We start from the raw sequence: 18,381 nt of genomic DNA, 5'->3' as shown, positions 1-18,381 counted from the left end.
GATAGGGCAATCCCCACAGGCCTAAGGCCTTCTTACAGGGTACCCTTGAACATCCTCGGCAATTTCGTATACCGTAGTGTCCCGTCTAATATTAATACCTATCCCACACACAATAATTTTCTACTTGTACTGAAACAAGTCCACACATGTAGGGCTCAGTGGCGGGTAAAGTCCTTTACACACTTGCACGACTAGAGTACATAACGGGGGTTACGTACTCTTGTTGCAACACATACACTTGATAAAAAAAGTGCCATTTGACTCCACTGCCCATTTAAGTACACCTGTCCAGAAACGTTCTCTTCCATACTAAAGTACATATACCTCAGAGAGCAGCTGATACAGTAGCCTACGAAGTTTGCTCAAGGAGCATATTAGCAGGCAGGGGACATCCGATAATGTAACCAACAGGTCACTCTGCCATACACTTCACAAAAACCCTATATACCAGAGTAGCGTGCACCTTGCTCACTTCTACAACACGGAACCTAAAAAGGCAAAGTCCCCCCCCCAGGAGTACACAACTCTGATCTTCCAGCCCTGAGCGCTGTGTGCGGCATAAAAATGGCTTCAAGTTCACTGGTAGATAATTGGACAGGAGGTGAAAATTACAGATAGAGATATCATAGTGTGGATCTATGGTACATGTACTTTTAGTAATTATATTATATTTTGTAGTTGGGTTGAAATTGTTCAAGTAGCGCGTCGTGTTTGGTGCGGCCAAGCTTCGCCGTCAATGTTCTAGGTGATATGTCATGCTGTTATGTGTTATCACTTTGTCCTTCCTTCTTTCTTTCTCTTGTTTGTTCATTTTTTTCATTTGTAAGTTTACTGTTAGCACACGCATTCGTTATTGCTCTCGCTTTTCATTGTTAAAATTCACACTTGTAAATTTCGCTGCTGTTGTTCTTAGTGTTATTTCTCTAACTAGATTTAGTTCAATTTTGTTTCAGTGTCCTTTAGTACGACAACGCTTCCTGATGAGTGTTGTACGAAAACTTGTTTGAATCCTTATTTTCTCTACACTATTTCTTCATATTTTCATCGTTTTATTGCACATTGTCTCCACTGTTTTACATTGCATGAATAAAGTGTACACACATGTTGATTCAGCTTGCCTTATTGATTGCGGTTATCAAATTATTGTCTCCTCGCCGTTTGTTTAAATACTTTTAGTAACACAATATTTTCGTAAATCCGCACAAACCCAAATTATTCGCTTGATGCACTGGCATGCAAAACTGACTAAGTCGAGGAATTTGGAACATACATGGCATTGTACTTTGAAGCGAGAAAAGCTGTAGTACATAAAGCTGTCCCCACAGAAGAACGCAGACAAAGTCCTATAATTATTTATGCAGGCCAAAACAGGCCATTATGCGGCAAATATGCACGAATTGTCTGTCATTGGTACACATTTAGCGCACAGTTTCATGCAAGTACACAACTTTGTTGTACAAACTCGTGGGCAGGTACGACGTTGTAGTACATTTTCAACATCATGTACATATTAAACATGGATAACACGGGTTTCATGCAAATTTCTCGCAAACGTGAACAATTGCGCGTCCGCGGAATCCTGTGGGGACAGATAAAGAACGACACAACTCTCAGAAATACAAGCATGCCCCCGTTGACAACTGACTAGTCACAAAAAGAAAAAGCAGAACCGAACCAGGAGAGCCGTAATAAACGTAAGCCAGCAGCACGGGCTCAGTCGGATCCAGATACATGTACCAGTAATCAGGAGCATGTGAGGAGTCGTCGGAAAAGTTTATTGTCCCTGGAAAGAACAGTGTTCACCCCCCCCCCCCAATGAACTCAGTTTGCTATGCTGGACGACGTATGTTGCATGCATGTACATGTACAGCGCCGGTCGACTTGCAATTTCGGCTCACGCCCATCCCCTCAATAGGTGTCATATGAACGATGTTCGTTTTACGTGCGACGACCCCTAAGTTGCAGAACCCAAACATCTTGATGACCCCACTCCTGCTAACAAGCCTTCGACCCAAAGCAAGCACAGGCACCTGGAAAAAACCTGAAGACAGTAATTACCAACGCAACACTCAAACTCAAGATGGATTTGCTCAATGGCACGTACACGTAAACATGCACTTGCAGCCCGTTGGGGGGCTAAGATAGATATTACTTTACACTGTCCTGCAGTTCGGCAATACAAAACAAGGGCCAACAACGGCAAAATGGAAACAACATACAGACCACTCAAAAAGGCATTAAAACTAGTTGTGAGAAAGCACAGATACCTTTGCACTGTGTTATCAATGGAGCGCATCCCCAACAGCCGAATAACATCTGCAAGAATCACACACACAACAAAAGTTGCCAAAACACAAACGGCAGCATATATACAGCACACGCGGCTTGCAATGCTGGTAAAAGTGCAAGCAGTGTCAAGGATCATCACTAGAGTCCTGCAACAGCTTATCGGTTTCAGACAACCCGTCGTCTTGCACGTCGACTGGAACAGATACTGCATCGTTGGCCGGTGTTTGTCTCCCCACCCACCTGTGCAAAACAAGGAGAGATACAAACAGTGGGTCAATGCAGAAAACGCAAGCACTAAATTTAAAGAACAAAGAGAATACCCGCCACACACAACCGTCCACACACTACATTCAACATCAAGTGGATTGAAGAGCACCAGCGTACTGCAAAGGGATTGAAGAGCACCAAAGCATTGAAAGATCAGATTCCAAATCTTTGAACTTATCACAAAAGTCAAAACAATTGCAGAACAACTCATTGCCACTGCGTAAAACAAAGTTCCGGCTCAAAATCATCACCAATGCCAATGGCTGTACAAAGGTCACTCCATACACTGACAGGCAAGACCTATGTCAAGAATTAATCTTCTGCAAACAGCCATGGCTAAGAAAACAGGACGGGTTGCAAAAAAGCTGCATGGCAAGTCGGAAACAAAATGTGCAAGGAGGTGCAGTGGCAAGCACAAGCGAAACAAATTTGATGCTCTTCATGTCATTTCGTGAGGGGATTGGACAGGCATGCAGTACTATTCAAAACGGACTGGTTTAGAGGGTCAGCACAAGGGAAGCTGCGGTGCTACAAAACTACATGCTTAGTTAGGGGACTAAAACAAGAAAGGCGAACACCTAATAAACACAACACACACACACGCATGCACACTGACCACACCTGACTAGTGATTGAAAAGTAATAAAGGACAATGAAAAACAAGTGGCTTGAAACTCACTACACCAACACCAACAACTGCTTTCAATAGCTGCCATTCCATTTACTACAGTGTGATCAATTCGGGCTACAGAATGTTGGTGAAAAGGCAAGTGCCGCAAGCTCTGACTGGAAACCTTCAACAAGAAAAAGATCTCTGAAGATGAATTGCTCCCTCATTCTCTTTCTGCAACTTCCAACTTCAACGATCTGGAACAAACTCAGCAAATCTCAAACTGGCACACATTCCTTTGCTCAGTAAGGGGCTGATCTATGAGAGCCGTATTGATTGTTGCGGACAGGGCCATATCGATCCCCACCACCACCACCTCCCATGCCGTATTGTGAACCGTACCCGTAGCCAGATTGGCCATAGGGACCCGGACCATACCCACCTCCATAGCCACTATTACCACCTTGACCATAGCCGCCTCCATATCCGCCACCGTAACCGCCGTTGTTGCCATAGCCACCGCCGTAACCGCCTCCGTAGCCGCCACCGCCATAGCCAGAGTTACCGCCGTAGCCACCGCCGCCGTAACCACCACCACCACCGTAACCGCCGCCATAGCCACCATTTCCACCATAGCTGCCACCGCCGCCACCACCACCACGTCCACGTCCGCCGCCACGTCCACCACCGTAGCTACCGCCGTAGCCACTACTGCCTCCTCGACCTCCGCGTCCACCTCCGTATCCACCACTGCCGCCGCCGGCGCCACCACCGTAGCCACCGCCATAACCTCCGCCGCGTCCGTAAGCAGGACCTCCTCGACCTCCTCTGCCGCCACCGCGGCCAAATCCACCACGGCCGCCGGCTGGTTCGGTTTTCGGTGTAGCTCGTTTCACTTCCAGAGAAACATTGTCAATGGTCTGGGAGCCTTTTGATACAACATCCTTGGCGATATCTTCAGACTCAAAAGAGAGGAATGCAAATCCACGCCTCTTGGTCGTACCTTTCTCCGTTGGAATGTCAACCTCGCATACCTTTGCAAACTGGTTGAAGTGGTTGCGAATGGCCTCTTCCGTCATATCCTCAGTGAGACCACTGATGAAAATTTTGTGTGAGCGACTCTTAACATTCATTGGCACCGCGAGTTCTGGCTCTAATGTCCTGCCGTCAATTACATGTGGACCGCCGGCTTTCATTTTCTCTATTGTACTACTGTCGACAAATGTGACAAACCCAAATCCGCGAGGTTCATGAGTGTGAGGGTCGGTCTTGATTACAACTGACTCAATATCGCCAAACTTTGAGAAGTACTCGCGGAGCCCATCTTCGGAAGTTTGCCTCGATATTCCTCCGATAAAAACTTTACGAGAGTCTTCGGGCTCTGCAGAAGTGCCTCCTGTTGCAGGCTCAGCCCCTGTCGTAGAACTCTCAGTCTTCTCATTACTCTCCTCCTCAGCGGACGGTTCCTCAGTATTCAGGGGAACATCTTCAGTTTCTTCAGTTTGAACGTTAACGACGTCCTCGTCCGCCTGCAGAGGCTCGGATTCTTCTGGCGCAGCCAAGTCCTGCTCCACTTCAGGCTCTGCAGTGGTTTCATCGGCAGTTACCGATGCTGGTACCGTCTCTTCTTGTTCAGCCATCTTGTCCTCCAGTTCAGTACAGAAAAAGGAAACACAGAACTCTCGATCTCGCTGCGAGATGAAGAAAATGAAATCTTCCTTCAAGTACGTCACCGGTGCATGCCCAGCATGTGCGCCGCGCCGCGCCCGCCGCCCGGTCGCTCGCACGCAAGCGCTATCTACAGTCAATTCAGAAAAAAATGAACTTCTAGCTTTTGGCCATAAATGGGTCAAACGTTGAGTTTTTTTAGAATTTTTTTCTGCAATCCCATATGGAATCCTCTTCCAATTATGTTTCTGAAGTTTTTTTGTCCAAAAAGCAAGCCATAGCAAGAATAGGATTTCGGCCAGGTTTTGCCCCAAAAGCACTGAATTGGGAAAAACCATCAAAATCCAGGCCGTTTGACCCCGCCTGCAACAGTGCATTCTGCGGTTCGAACCCCAGTTCAGGCACCCTTTTTGGACCCTTTTTCAAATTTCAAAGTTCGCAGCACTGCACTGTGTACGATGAAATCACGAAAAATCGCCAAATACGGGAGCTCGCCAGAGCCAGGACCCATCTTTTTATGAATGGACTGTAGGCGATGATTGTAAAAAGCAGAGATTCTAGAGAGGTTCTGCTATGTGAAACGTAGAGAAATCACGTAGAGAGCAGGTGTCTGGGTTAGGCTGTGTTTACATGAAGCGTTTCAACCCGGGTTGAGTTCGACCCGGGTCAGATTTCAACCCGCCATGTGCACAAAATGAATGGCGCGTTTACATGACGCATTGCGCTTGACCCGGGTTGAAATTTCGCCCCGGGTTGATTTCAACCCTCCCCCCAAGGGGAGGGTTGAAATCAACCCGGGTCAAGAAAATCGTACAAACGTATTTCTGTGCGTATCACGCGCCAGGTTTGAACGGCACTGCAGATGCAAATTTCGCGCGAACGGATTCACGTGACCATACAGGACTGTAGAAGTGGACTTTTGGCGGCATATCAGTATTTGACCCGGGTCAACTGTCTTCATGTAAACGCTCACCTCTTTTGTTTGTCGTACAGACTTTCAACCCGGGCTGAACTCGACCCGGGTTGAAATTTCTCATGTAAACACAGCCTTAGAGTCTACGGCTTCGCGTGTTTTGGCTCCAGATTTCTACGCGGAGATGAGGTTCTCTACGTTGTGGCACACGCAGAGAAAATGCGTACGGATTGGCTGGGTATCGATCAACTGCATGCAGAAAACTGCCAAATATGGAAGGGGAAATTCCCAGTACACAATCCACGTGACTTCTCTAGGTGAAACGTAGAGCAGAACAGCATTTCTTTACGTTACGGGAACGCGAAGAAAGTTCGCGTGATTCTTTGCGTCGCGTTCCCAAAACGTAGAGCAGAACCTCCCTACTGCCGCACTGCACTGGCGGTTGCCGAGGCTAGGATTGTGGTCTGATCCGGCTCAGGAGCGGTATTAAGGACGTTTAGCAACGCGAAAGTTCGAAAGAAAATTCGAGTCTGGGAATGAGTACAGAAACAAAGGTCGAAACTTCGAAAACTTGGACGCGAAGTTGCAGTGATTTGCGAAAGTAACTTTCTCTTTTCTCGGTACGCATTTCACTACAGGGAGTAGTAATTTTACAGCCCCCTGCTGGAGACTGAGCTGCATATACGGTACGGTACTACAGTCAACTTCGCGAATAACGACATTCGGCGGGGCATCAGAAAAGTGTCCTTATTCGCGAAGTGTCCTTATAACCGAAGTCCCATTTGAATGTATGTGAACCCATATTTTGTATAGTATGACACGCATATCAAAATCAAGCTCTTTTCTTGCTCTATGTCAATGTGTACTTTATTTTCATATTGCAGTTGAAAGGAACTAAAAATTCAATATGCAAGGGAAATAAATTGAAAAATATGCCTTTTTGAGCCATCTACAGGGCCAGGGACATGTACATGTCCATGTACATGTCTCAATATGGACAAGGAGACATGGACATGTACATGTACATGTATGATTACTGTACAATCATGTACAACTACATGTACATGTATGATAGAATCCAACACTGGTAAACCAGCAACAAGTATTAAAGGTGGAGGACACTGTGTTCGAAAACAGTGACCTAAGTTCTTACTACAACCTTCCGCGGTTGGCAGAGCCCCAGTCCCTGCGGTACCCATAATGGTTCAAATGGTCCGCAGGGACTGGGGCTCTGCCAGGTGCCAACCGCGGAACGTTGTAGTAAGGTCACTGTTTTCAAACACAGTGTTCTCCACCTTGTTTCATGCTGTCAATCTAACAATGTACATGCATGTTCATGTAGGTGTGCTGGTAAATCCTACACTTTAGAAGCAAAATATAAAAGGAAGAAAAAGCCCCCCCCCCCCCCCCTTGGCTGCATTTTCTTTTCTTTATCCATCACCATACTCCCATAGTATAGGTTCTGGTACTTCTGCATCTGGTAACTTACTTGACTGACAGGTACTTGAAATAGCTGTCAAAAGCCCAGAAAGTCGTTATTCAAGCAGTGAATATGACCTTGGGGCACTAAAAGCATGTCGCTATTCGCGAATTGTCGTTATTCAGATAGTCGTTATATCCGAAGTTGAATGTATACAGTTAGATGGGACTTTGCTCTGGGCATGGAAATTCGGTCGTTATTCGCAAATTGTCGTTATATCCGCAGTCGTTATTAGCGAAGTTGACTGTATAAGATTCAAATAGCTTCGAGAAAAAGTCGTTTCGCATTGCTAAACCTCACAAGTTTTCTTTTTTGAAATAGATTTTCGCGAAATATCGCCACCACCAAAAGTTCGAATTTTCGCATTGCTAAACGTCCCTAGTGTGTGGGAACTGAACTATTGTTATCGATTTCACTGTACTACTTTTTTTCTCTTTTACGTTTACTTCATACCAGGCGTGGGCCATCCCCTGTACATAGGTGCCATCATTTTTCTTTGTTTCAATAAAATTGTACAGTTTAAAAAGCAGGGATTCGTAAAATACCGGTATTTTACGACTCCCTGGTAAAAAGCCTACCGAAACTAGGGGCGCGTTTGGTTGGTAAGAACTAGAACAGGATTCACCAGAACAGCGCGTTTGGTTGGGACTGCAACTGTTCTGGGTCGGCCAGAACATGTTCTGCTTGCTCCGGCCTCGAGGCCGGAGCAGACCGAGCAGTTTCACTTTTTCACAGTGAAACCTGGCGGGAACATCGATTTTGGTCCCAAATGATCACGTGCATACGCTTTTGGGTTGGACTCGTTGTACCGCACAAAGTGACCATGGTGACCCATACACATTTTGAAGAATGCACCAAGTTTGGCACATTTTTCCACAAAAATATGCTCTGTTTCTGGAGTACCGTTTGGTTGGCATGAGGCTGCTCCATGTGCACCAGCTGTTCGATCCTGTTCTAGATCGTACCAACCAAACGCACCCTAGGGGTGCGCGGATTATGCTCGCACGCATCCGGTATTATGCTTTCGGGCATTTCCCGCGGAACTTCGAAAGTATTCTCCCAAAACATCGAAAAAATTCTCTAGAATTCCACCCCCCCCCCCCCAAAAAAAGAACCCTAGCACGAACCGTGCCTTGCGCATGCTCTTTAGTATGCAAAATGGACCGTCAGGCACGTGATCACTGCATGCAGGATCTACACTACATCATGTACTAGATCTACATGACATGTACATGCATGATTAGTACACAGCTACCGGTGTCGTGTTCGGGTGTTGCTGCATGTACATGTACATGTACGCGCGTCCGGAGGATGCGCGCTTGTTCTCTGGCAGGTCAAAATTGACAGAATTCCCCCAAAACTCTTCTGAAGGTCAATGGATCTGGCAAAAGATCGATAGAATTCCCCTAAAATTCCCAAATTTTTCTCAACGATAGTATTCCCAAATTATTCCGGGAATAATCGGCGCACCCCTAACCGAAACCCGGGAGCAAGCGCGCGCGCCATTCAATTATTTCAAACCAGGGAGTACAATGAAGTGATAAAAAAAAATTCAAACCAGGGAGTAGTACGATACCGTAGTGTACTACTCCCAGATTCAAACCAGGGAGTCGTAAAATACAGTCAAACCTCTTTAGTTTAGGACGAACACCAAGGGACCGATGATATTTGTTCGCAAAAACATTTGTCTTATCAGGCTGTGTTTACATGAGAAATTTCAACCCGGGTCGAGTTCAGCCCGGGTTGAAAGTCTGTACGATAGACAAAATAGGTGAGTGTTCACATGAAGACAGTTGACCCGGGTCAAATACTGATATGCCGCCAAAAGTCCACTTCTAGAGTCCTGTATGGTCACGTGAATCCGTTCGCGCGAAATTATTTGCATGTGCAGTGCTGTTCAAACCTGGCGCGAGATACGCACAGAAGTACGATCGTACGATTTTCTTGACCCGGGTTGATTTCAACCCGGGTCAAGCGCAATGCGTCATGTAAACGCACCATTCATTTTGTGCACATGGCGGGTTGAAATCTGACCCGGGTCGAACTCAACCCGGGTTGAAACGCCTCATGTTAAGACAGCCTCAGTGTTCTTCCTAACGAGGTTTCACTGTATAATTCAAACCAGGGAGTAGTAAAGATACTATTTTTTTAATTTTCACTGGCTTGAGCCGAGGGAAAGGGCATGTTCGATTGGTTGGATCCGGATCCGGATCCAGATCGATTGAGTGGATCCCTTGGCCTGGATCCACCACGGTCCAATCCAATGCTGCCCTTGATCGAATCTAGAATCTTTGTGATTTTCGATATTACCGTAAAGTACCGCGAGAGCGCCCCACCTTGATTTTACAGCCAGGGAAAGGAAAATCGTATGGCGGAGTGCATCGAAGTTTGTGCTGTGTGAGAACCTTAGTGTACTAAGGTCACACTTAGCAGGTTTTTGCGTAGAGCTCGTGTCCACTCGAAGGTACGGATTGACTGCACAACGTGCAATATGTGTACAAGGTTCCTGTCGTATGACCTACAGACAGCAGACCACCTCCACAATACGACCACAAAAGGACGAGATGGTGGGGCGCTCTGGCGGTACTTTACGGTATAATTATATATATGAGGGTTTCCTTGAGTAGGGACTTCAATCGAAAAACCAAATTCGTGAGTTTCGCATAAAACGCTAGTTTTTCTAAACCGGGAAGATGTGAGAAACAACCTGTGAAAATTTGAACCCAAAATTCCAAGGCAATCTAGAGTTATAGTCGATTGAAGATCGGAAAACGGGGGAGAAAGTAGTCACAGAAGTAAATGCAAGTATGTATGTGAGCGGTGTGGTTTCCGTCCAGCACTGCACTATCTGGTGCATACATGGCAATACAGGATGTGTGCATGCCATGCAGTGTGCACGCATGCCGTGCGGGCCTGCTTGCACAAGTCACACGTTTTCACAGTCACTGCTTCTACAGTGTGCGCGCAGTTCACTTGATTTTTTTCCACTACCACCAGGAAATCGCCGTGGGTTGGTTTCTGTGATCATCTTCCTTCTACTGCGATAAAGCGCGAGCCTCAATGTTCTAGAATCCTCTTGGTTTAGGCTAATTCGAGGCCGCTGAACACGAAAATCGGGTGTTCGTGGCGGGGCCAAGTACGGATCTGGTCGAAATTAGTACTTCGAAGTGCATCCGCGCCAAGCGCGGAGGCATTATTTTTGGAAGCATGGCATGTGTGGCACCATTGGAAAGGTAATGACCTCAGCTACCTAAAAATAGCATCGACAAGGCCGAAAAGGCCGCGGGAGAAGATACTCGGGCCTCGAACTGCATCTCGAACTGCAGTCACGAGGCGCCCATTCACTTTGTACAGGCGAGCTGTGACTGCACTTTTCGCTTTTCTGTGACCGGAACTTAACTCCCTACCTTGAGAGAAAGCAACGATTTCCGCATCATCGCTTTTATTCCCGCCAGTTGGACACGTATCATGTACAGAGTAAGATTTTTGGCAAAAAAAAAGAATCCGGTGGATCCGTTCAACCCTGCTCACCGAGGTGGGTTGACCGGATCCAAATCCAGAGGATCCGGATTCGACCAATCGAAAGGGTGCGAATCCAGTGGATCCGGTTGATCGGGGTCCGAATCCTACCAATCGAACATGCCCCAAGACGCAAACGGGAAAAATTAAAGTCTGAAGAAAAAATTGACTACCGGAGCTTTTTCAAGGTTGTACCAACGGTCACTTAAGTCTTTTTGGGGTCACGTGCCAGAAATGTTTGAATCACTGGTGAAGAGGCGAAGCCCAGTCCACGTTCACTTTGTACGGGAACGAATTCGTGGAGGTGAAAAAAAACAGTAGAATTGCGCTCCACTTGATGTCTGACACTCGTGTTGAGTCAGAGCAGTTGCCAGGAAGCCCTTCCATGGCTTGGGCGAAAAAGAACAAGCTTCAGAATCGCTCCAAGAGCTGGTGGAGACAAACCTGTCACATTTCGTATACTTTTCAATGCATTTTGACGTGCGACCTGTTCACCACAATCTCGGGGTGATCGCCGGGGCGGTGGCGGGAAAGGCGTCCTTGAAAAAGCCCTATAGCTATCATATCGGAATACAATGAAGGTCGCAGACATCACGCAACTAAGTTACTTGTTTGACATGTACATCATCGGTATGTGTATCTTTAGAACAATGATACTGTAAAACCGGAAAGTTTAACGACCAAAAAGTTGTTAACGTTTTTTTTGTAATTTTGGCATGACAACGTGCAGAAAGTTTACACGGCGGCTACCTGGCCACCTGTATGTGCATCTTTACCCAGACATCCCAAACCGCGTTTGCGAGAACGTTTCTTCAAATAACGAAAAAAAAAACCGGTCGTTAAAACGTTAGACTTTGTGACTCATTAGACTTTCCGGTTTTACAGTAGTATAACTAGTGGTGTGCAAGGGTAGTCGGGTACCCGTGAGGACCTCGGGTAGACGGGTACCGAATAGTACCCGAAAACCCGAAGTCGCAGATGACATCATGTACGGTGCACATGTACAAATAATTCACGCATGTCTACCCAGTGCGCAAGGGAAGGCGCCGGTGTGCATTGTGGTCTTACCATGGAAACATTACCCGATCGGGTACCCGTGCTACCCATGGAAAACTACCCGGACCCGATACCCGAAGAAAATGCTACCCGACTCAGCCCTAATTATAACCCAGAATCAATTTTCTGTCCCGATCATCAGTGGAATTTACGGAAGTAAAGGTAACCAATGAAAGTAACTAAAGTTAAATACTCAAGCAGGGGTACAAAAACACATCAGGGTCGCTAAAAAATGCGATAAAACAATGCAGGAAGGCTAGCAGGCGACCATCTTACATGACAAAGTGTAGAAGAACATAATCAGAAGTCACGTGCGACTTCACGAATAACCGTAATGCAACAACATGTTTAGACTCGGATGGAGAGCCAAGGTTTAAAAATAAAAAAGAGAGGACCATAATGACTCATCATCATCCTGCTTATAACCATTAGTGTTTGACAAAACGGATAGCTTGTAAACTTATGGTCCTCTCTTTTTTTTCTTCAACAATACAGAGGTCTAGCCAGGATTTTATGCCAGCCGGCCAACGTTCTAGTTAAAATGCATCGTTCTGGGGGCTGCGCCCCCAGACCCCCGCCATCAGTCACATATCCACACAGACACACACACACACACCACTACAAATCTTTCATTGCAGCTTGCATCTCCTTTCGCTTCGTCCGATTATGGGCATTCATCAGGCAGTTGTGACAATGTGATTATAGGTAAATTAACAAAAATTAATATGAAAAAGGAAGCAAACAGCTACATGAGCATGGATCATGTGTTCACCAAGGTCATGTCTGCATGCAGTGTACATTGGTCATCTGACAAGACCCAGCCTAGCCACAGCCATGTACACCACCAGAAGCGGCGAACCATGACCCAACCTGTTACATTTTACTGACGTACTCAAGTGCATACTCAAGTGCATTTGAGCTTGAGTGAAGAGCTAGCACTGAGCCTGAGTAGCCAGTGCTACTTACTGTACTGTACATACCTATGCCTAGGATATGGGTTGTACTCCACCATCTCTGACTCAAGTGCTAGTGCAGTGCACTACAGTCTACATGGGGGTGACTGCAGCCGGCCAAAATTACTCTTGGAGCTGTCTCAGCCAGCAGGTCGGCAGGTCGGGTCGCCCTCCCAGCAGGTCGGGTCGCCCTCCCAGCAGGTCGGGTCGCCCTCCCAGCAGGTCGGGTCGCCCTCCCAGCAGGTCGGGTCGCCCTCCCAGCAGGTCGGGTCGCCCTCCCAGCAGGTCGGCAGGTCGCCCTCCCAGCAGGTCGGCAGGTCGCCCTCCCAGCCGGCAGAATGCTTTGGCTAGATCACTGACAATATGCTCTTTTTGTTTGCACAAATCAGGCACATGAATACAAACAGCTTCAAGGACTTTCAACTGGTTCACATAACGGAAAGTCACACTTATGATTATGTTCCTCTACAGTTTGTCATGTAAGATTGTCACCTCGCTCATTAGCCTCTCTACATTATTTTATCACATTTTCTAGCAACCCTGATGTGTTTTTGTACCCCTGCTTGATTATTTAACTTAAGCTACTTGTACTTTCATTGGTTATCTTTAGTTCCGTAAATTCCACTGATGATCGGGACAGAAAATCGATTCTGGATTAAAATATTATTGTTATAGGATACACACACATGTCAAACAAGTAACTTAGATGCGTGATGTCTGCGGCCTTCGTTTTATTCATAGCTCTATTAAAATTATCGTCTCCTTGAAGATTGTTTGTAAAAATTTGACTACTTCGCATTTTTTTTAATACGAAAATTTTAATCGCCGAAGTCGCAACGCAACCACTATTAAAATACTGGTTGCGACTTCGGCGATGATTGTTAGGAAAGGGTTTGCTCCCCACACTGGAGCTCGCGCTATTCCACCGACTTGACTTGACACTTGACTGACTCACGACTGCCATCCAGAGCACACAAGAAGTCCATCGAACCTTCGACTCGGCAAACCTGCAAGAAAGCACCACTCCCTGCTCAATACACAGTGTTTTGGGGAATTCACTCCTCATCAGTTGAGCTTGAGTAGGCTGAGGAAGATTGTGCCTGAGGAGCATCACTTATATAGTGCTCTCCAGGCCCAAACACCACCAGGGATACAAACTTACAGAGACGCTCCGTTTCCAGCGCGACAAACACCTCGTGAGCACCAGATAGCAGCGTGAGTCAGTGTCGCTCCTGGACGGTGAGAACAGATGTCGAGGACCCTCGGTCATTCACAACGCTGTTACCTCCATTAGTCGCAAGCCGGCGCTGAGCACAACAGTACGAAATACTGGTTGCGACTTCGGCGATGATTGTTAGGAAAGGGTTTGCTCCCCACACTGGAGCTCGCGCTATTCCGCCGACTTGACTTGACACTTGACTGACTACGACTGCCATCCGGATCCAGAGCACACGAGAAGTCCAACAACGAACGGACACACCACCATGAATTTCACATCGCGTGAAAGCCGCACTGGCGTATATGCCAGTCACCTTAACTGGCTGGGTCAAAGCTTCGACATTCATTGACGTCGAACGACTTGAATACATCCTTAAAAAGTGGTGTTTGCAAAAATGTTTATTGGTTGGGAACACAGAAGTTACAAACGTGCCACGTACAAGTGCCAGTTGTGAACACAGCCTTAGATTATCAAGTTATTACATGTACAAAAAGCAACCCACCTTACCTCCTGCGTCACCTATGGATTTTAAGGTTACCAACTTACCAGAACATACAGAGCGGCGGAAGAAGGCACACTGACATCAAGATGAATACAAATCCATGTGATGAAGGCAAGATAGAGCATGTCGCTGGGTACGCATTGTTGTAGATCAGCGAGGCTATCGCTGTACAGCAGATCTCCACTATGGCTATGGACGAAAACAGTGCACCTGCATTGTCAAACGTGTGCGTGTGTATGTGCATGCATGCAAGAGTGTGTGTGTGTGTGTGTGTGTGTGTGTGTGTGTGTGTGTGTGTGTGTGTGTGTGTGTGTGTGTGTGTGAGAGAGAGAGAGAGAGAGAGAGAGAGAGAGAGAACGAGAGAGAGAAAGAGAGAGAGAGAGAGAGAGAGAGAGAGAGAGAGAGAGAGAGAGAGAGAGAGAGAGAGAGAGAGAAGAGAAAGAGAGAGATAGAGAGAGAGAGAGAGAGAGAGAGAGAGAGAGAGAGAGAGAGAGAGAGAGAGAGATAGAGAGATAGAGAGAGAGAGAGAGCGAGAGAGAGAGAGCGAGAGAGAGAGAGAGAGAGAGAGAGAGAGAGAGAGAGAGAGAGAGAGAGAGAGAGAGAGAGAGAGAGAGAGAGAGAGAGAGAGAGAGAGAGAGAGCGCAAGATAAAGACATGAACAGAAATCACATATTGTTGAAACATTGCAAACATACTAAGCATTATGAGACCATACTTCGTAAAAAATAAAATAAACTTCAACCAGTGAAGATGAGATCAGAACCCCTTGGAAACAAAATTTTAAAATGTACTACTTTACCATGTGCTCAGCTTGGAAATGCTCGTTAGACTACAATGCCTACCGGTATTCAAATAACCCGACTGTTAGCTCATGATGCAATAGTGCAACTGCATGTGAATAGATTGTACATGTACTTCACACCTCTTGACCTTTTGTCAGTGTGTGAGCCGTGACAATCAAGCCTTTTGGTGAATGGACTCTCGCAGCATCTATGCGACACATCGTACAGGGGACAACTTGAGAGTTTGTTGTTGTTGTTTCCATAAGAATACATTCAATCATCATTGGTCTAGAAATCTTTGATACGGATACGCTCCTTACCGAGCACCGTTATGCATGAAAATCGTATACAAGTGCATGAGTACGACTGTACAGTCAGATCTCGCTTAACCGCACACATCCGTGTTCCACAACAATTTACGGATAGGCGAGGGAACCAGATAATCGAACACCCATATTGTATGAATGCATGGCATACGCTGTAAATCGGTGACCAACAATTTTCTTCCGGATGGCAAGGGATCCGGATAAAAGAGGACTGGATAAGCGAGGTCTGACACTACACATGTTCCATATGAAGTTGTTTATTCTACGCTATGGAGCATGGGCAGATCTGAGTTTCTGGTGGTGTTTACTCCCATAGCTACCAGACTGGATTAAAGATGGCTGAGTGAAAATGTAACAGAAAAATGCAGGTACAAGTTATGCGATCGAGTCCACCAACTAAACCAGATTTTCAAACAGTCAGACGGGCACAATCTAGCACAAAACTGACAAGTTTCTTGACACACCATTTGAGTAAAAATGCTTCGTTACATTACTTGATATTTCTCTTACCGTGTTCATCTGCCTTGACAAATTTCGACAGGTTCGCGCGTACACAAGGTACCACCATTCCACGCAGAGTGCCAACAATGGGTACTATAGGAAGTGAACAAAACAAGCGAAATGAACACTTGAAACGTTCAGGTGCAATGCTTACACGCACGCGCGCGCGTCTACACACACACACACACACACACACACACACACACACACACACACACACACACACACACACACACACACACAAGTAGGAACTAGTTAATTCGCCCAAAGACAACTGATCAGGATCAGGAAGTTGCTATACACAACAGATGCCTATCAGGTTACCTGGAGCTAAAAGAGAACTTTCGCCGATTGCAATGAAAGGAGTACCAGATGAAACTTCATTCGGAACAGGACGAGTGAAGAGGCATTTGATCAGATGAATGAGGCTTCTGTAGAGCTCCTACCAGTCCTCATATCCAGGTAATGAATGGGTATTCGTCTTGATTTCGTCTCGTGCTCATACGAAGTGCAAAAGAAGTTTTTAAAGAACACTTATGCCCGTGGACGAATGTGAGTGACGTCAAGATGAACGATGGTACTTCGCACAGTACATGTATATGTATTTATCCTGAAGCAGCATCCTTTTGTCAGAAGCCACTATCTCAATGAATGTACCTTCAAGTGCAACAACAACAGAAATGAGAGCAAGTCGTATACCGGTAGTCAAAGAAGAACCTGCAGGACCAGCCAAACCAGTGACATACCATGAGGTGCACGAGAATAAAAGAAACCATATCTTGGAACGTTTTTCTGCCATTTACTCACCGAGGAAAACAAGCCAAGTTCTCTGCGCCAGTCCGAGCAATATTAAGGATAGCATGCTCGATATTATGCCCACCTGGATGCAAGTGATGTCTGATAAGCCCAGGTGCAAGAGACCAGGCAGTATTGCTAGAGCAGAGATTCCATGCATGAAGTTTCCCAGGGCAAGATAGTGGCCTATCACATCGAACTGCCAATGGAATGGATCATCTCGCAGGTAGGGAATCGTGACATCGATGAGAGCATTGAAGTTTATGGTTGCAAATACGAAGGCTAAGAGGATCACAAGACGGCTTTTTCTCTGAGGGCTGGGTTTCGTGAAGAGGCGAAAGCCATGCAGTATGCTGACCATGTACATTCTGGTGGATACCTTGTGGGATGGTGATTGTGGCAATGGTGCCTCGCGTACGACAAACACCACATAGGCCAGTACCAGTATCAGGGTGACTATGACACCCCAGAACGGTGGGCCATAGCCATGTTGCTCAGTCCACACACCGCCTACCTCAGAGCCGGTTGTCATGCCCAGATAGATCATGGCCTCCAGTATGCCCAGGCGGCGAGTTCGGTGCTGAGCGGAGCTGATGTCAGCTACATAGGCAAACGATGCCTGATTGAACATGGCATAGCTGCCCAATAGGCCAGCACCAAGTCCACCCAGTAACAGAATGTTTATATTCCATGTCAGCTTATACACCAGTAGACTGACAATGGCATTGAAAGCAGCACCAGCTGCTGGCAAAGCCATAAGCAGCTTTCGACCGGACGAGTCCGACCAACGACCTAACAAGAGCGTGGAAAGCGCGCCCGGCAGTATGGACGACAGAGTCAGATAGAAGATGAAGTGAGAGGTGTGCGCGGAAACGGACGACACCAGACCACAAGTGGAGGCGTTTGATGCATTCGATGCATTATCCGAGTGTGCACCATTGCTATAGTGAGAGTAGACCATGTTCTGCAGCAGAGGGTAGAACATGAACGTCCCAAACATGTAGAGAAATAAAGATGGCTCGACTGTGACCAACGAGGCATACTTGCGCAACCCCGAGAGCATGTTTACAATGCTATCTGCTGTACTACTGATACCAAAAACTAAAGATACTGGGTACCGAGAATATAGTAGAGAACAAGTTAGAACCGACTCAGGTCAGATCCATCCAATCCAACAACATCGAGATTCTTGACCATCCGTAACTGCAGTGGTGGCAAGCATGAGGCAGGTTGTAATTTGCGTTGCATTCTTCCATTCCATCTCCGTTTACGGTTTAGATGTGGCATCAGATACTCATTGTTAGTAACTGGAACAGTTGTGTGATAGAACGGCTTCCACAGGTAATACTTCCTTGCCAGCTGCAATGCTAGTATTATTCACAATCAAGTACTTGCTTTTTCCAAGCGTATCTTTGATCCAATCAATAAAAGAGTATTTGGATCTACACTGCACCCGGCCTGGCACCTAACTAATTTTGAATGAATAATGAGTTTGAAAAGT

At 46.4% G+C, this 18,381-nt stretch overlaps 2 protein-coding genes across 2 annotated transcripts; both read right to left on the bottom strand.

The window, feature by feature from the left end:
• Nucleotides 1-2,069: 2,069 nt before the first annotated feature.
• LOC135805326 (proton-coupled folate transporter-like) lies at nucleotides 2,070-18,342 on the bottom strand. Its single transcript, XM_065319347.1, has 4 exons — nucleotides 16,893-18,342; nucleotides 16,095-16,178; nucleotides 14,521-14,686; nucleotides 2,070-2,529 (listed from the first exon to the last, which is right to left on the bottom strand). Exons 1-4 carry the CDS (start codon nucleotides 17,941-17,943, stop codon nucleotides 2,415-2,417), a joined length of 1,416 nt encoding a protein of 471 aa, XP_065175419.1. The 5' UTR covers nucleotides 17,944-18,342; the 3' UTR covers nucleotides 2,070-2,414.
• On the bottom strand, nucleotides 2,651-4,945 carry LOC135805327 (heterogeneous nuclear ribonucleoproteins A1 homolog). The gene has a single exon (XM_065319348.1). It carries the CDS (start codon nucleotides 4,804-4,806, stop codon nucleotides 3,469-3,471), a length of 1,338 nt encoding a protein of 445 aa, XP_065175420.1. The 5' UTR covers nucleotides 4,807-4,945; the 3' UTR covers nucleotides 2,651-3,468.
• Nucleotides 18,343-18,381: the final 39 nt, after the last annotated feature.

Source organism: Sycon ciliatum, chromosome 1 (genome assembly GCF_964019385.1).
Source record: "Sycon ciliatum chromosome 1, ocSycCili1.1, whole genome shotgun sequence".
NCBI classification, from domain to species: Eukaryota; Metazoa; Porifera; class Calcarea; order Leucosolenida; family Sycettidae; genus Sycon; species Sycon ciliatum.
Note: the sequence above shows the minus strand (reverse complement) of the source record. Positions and strands in the feature narration are given on the sequence as shown.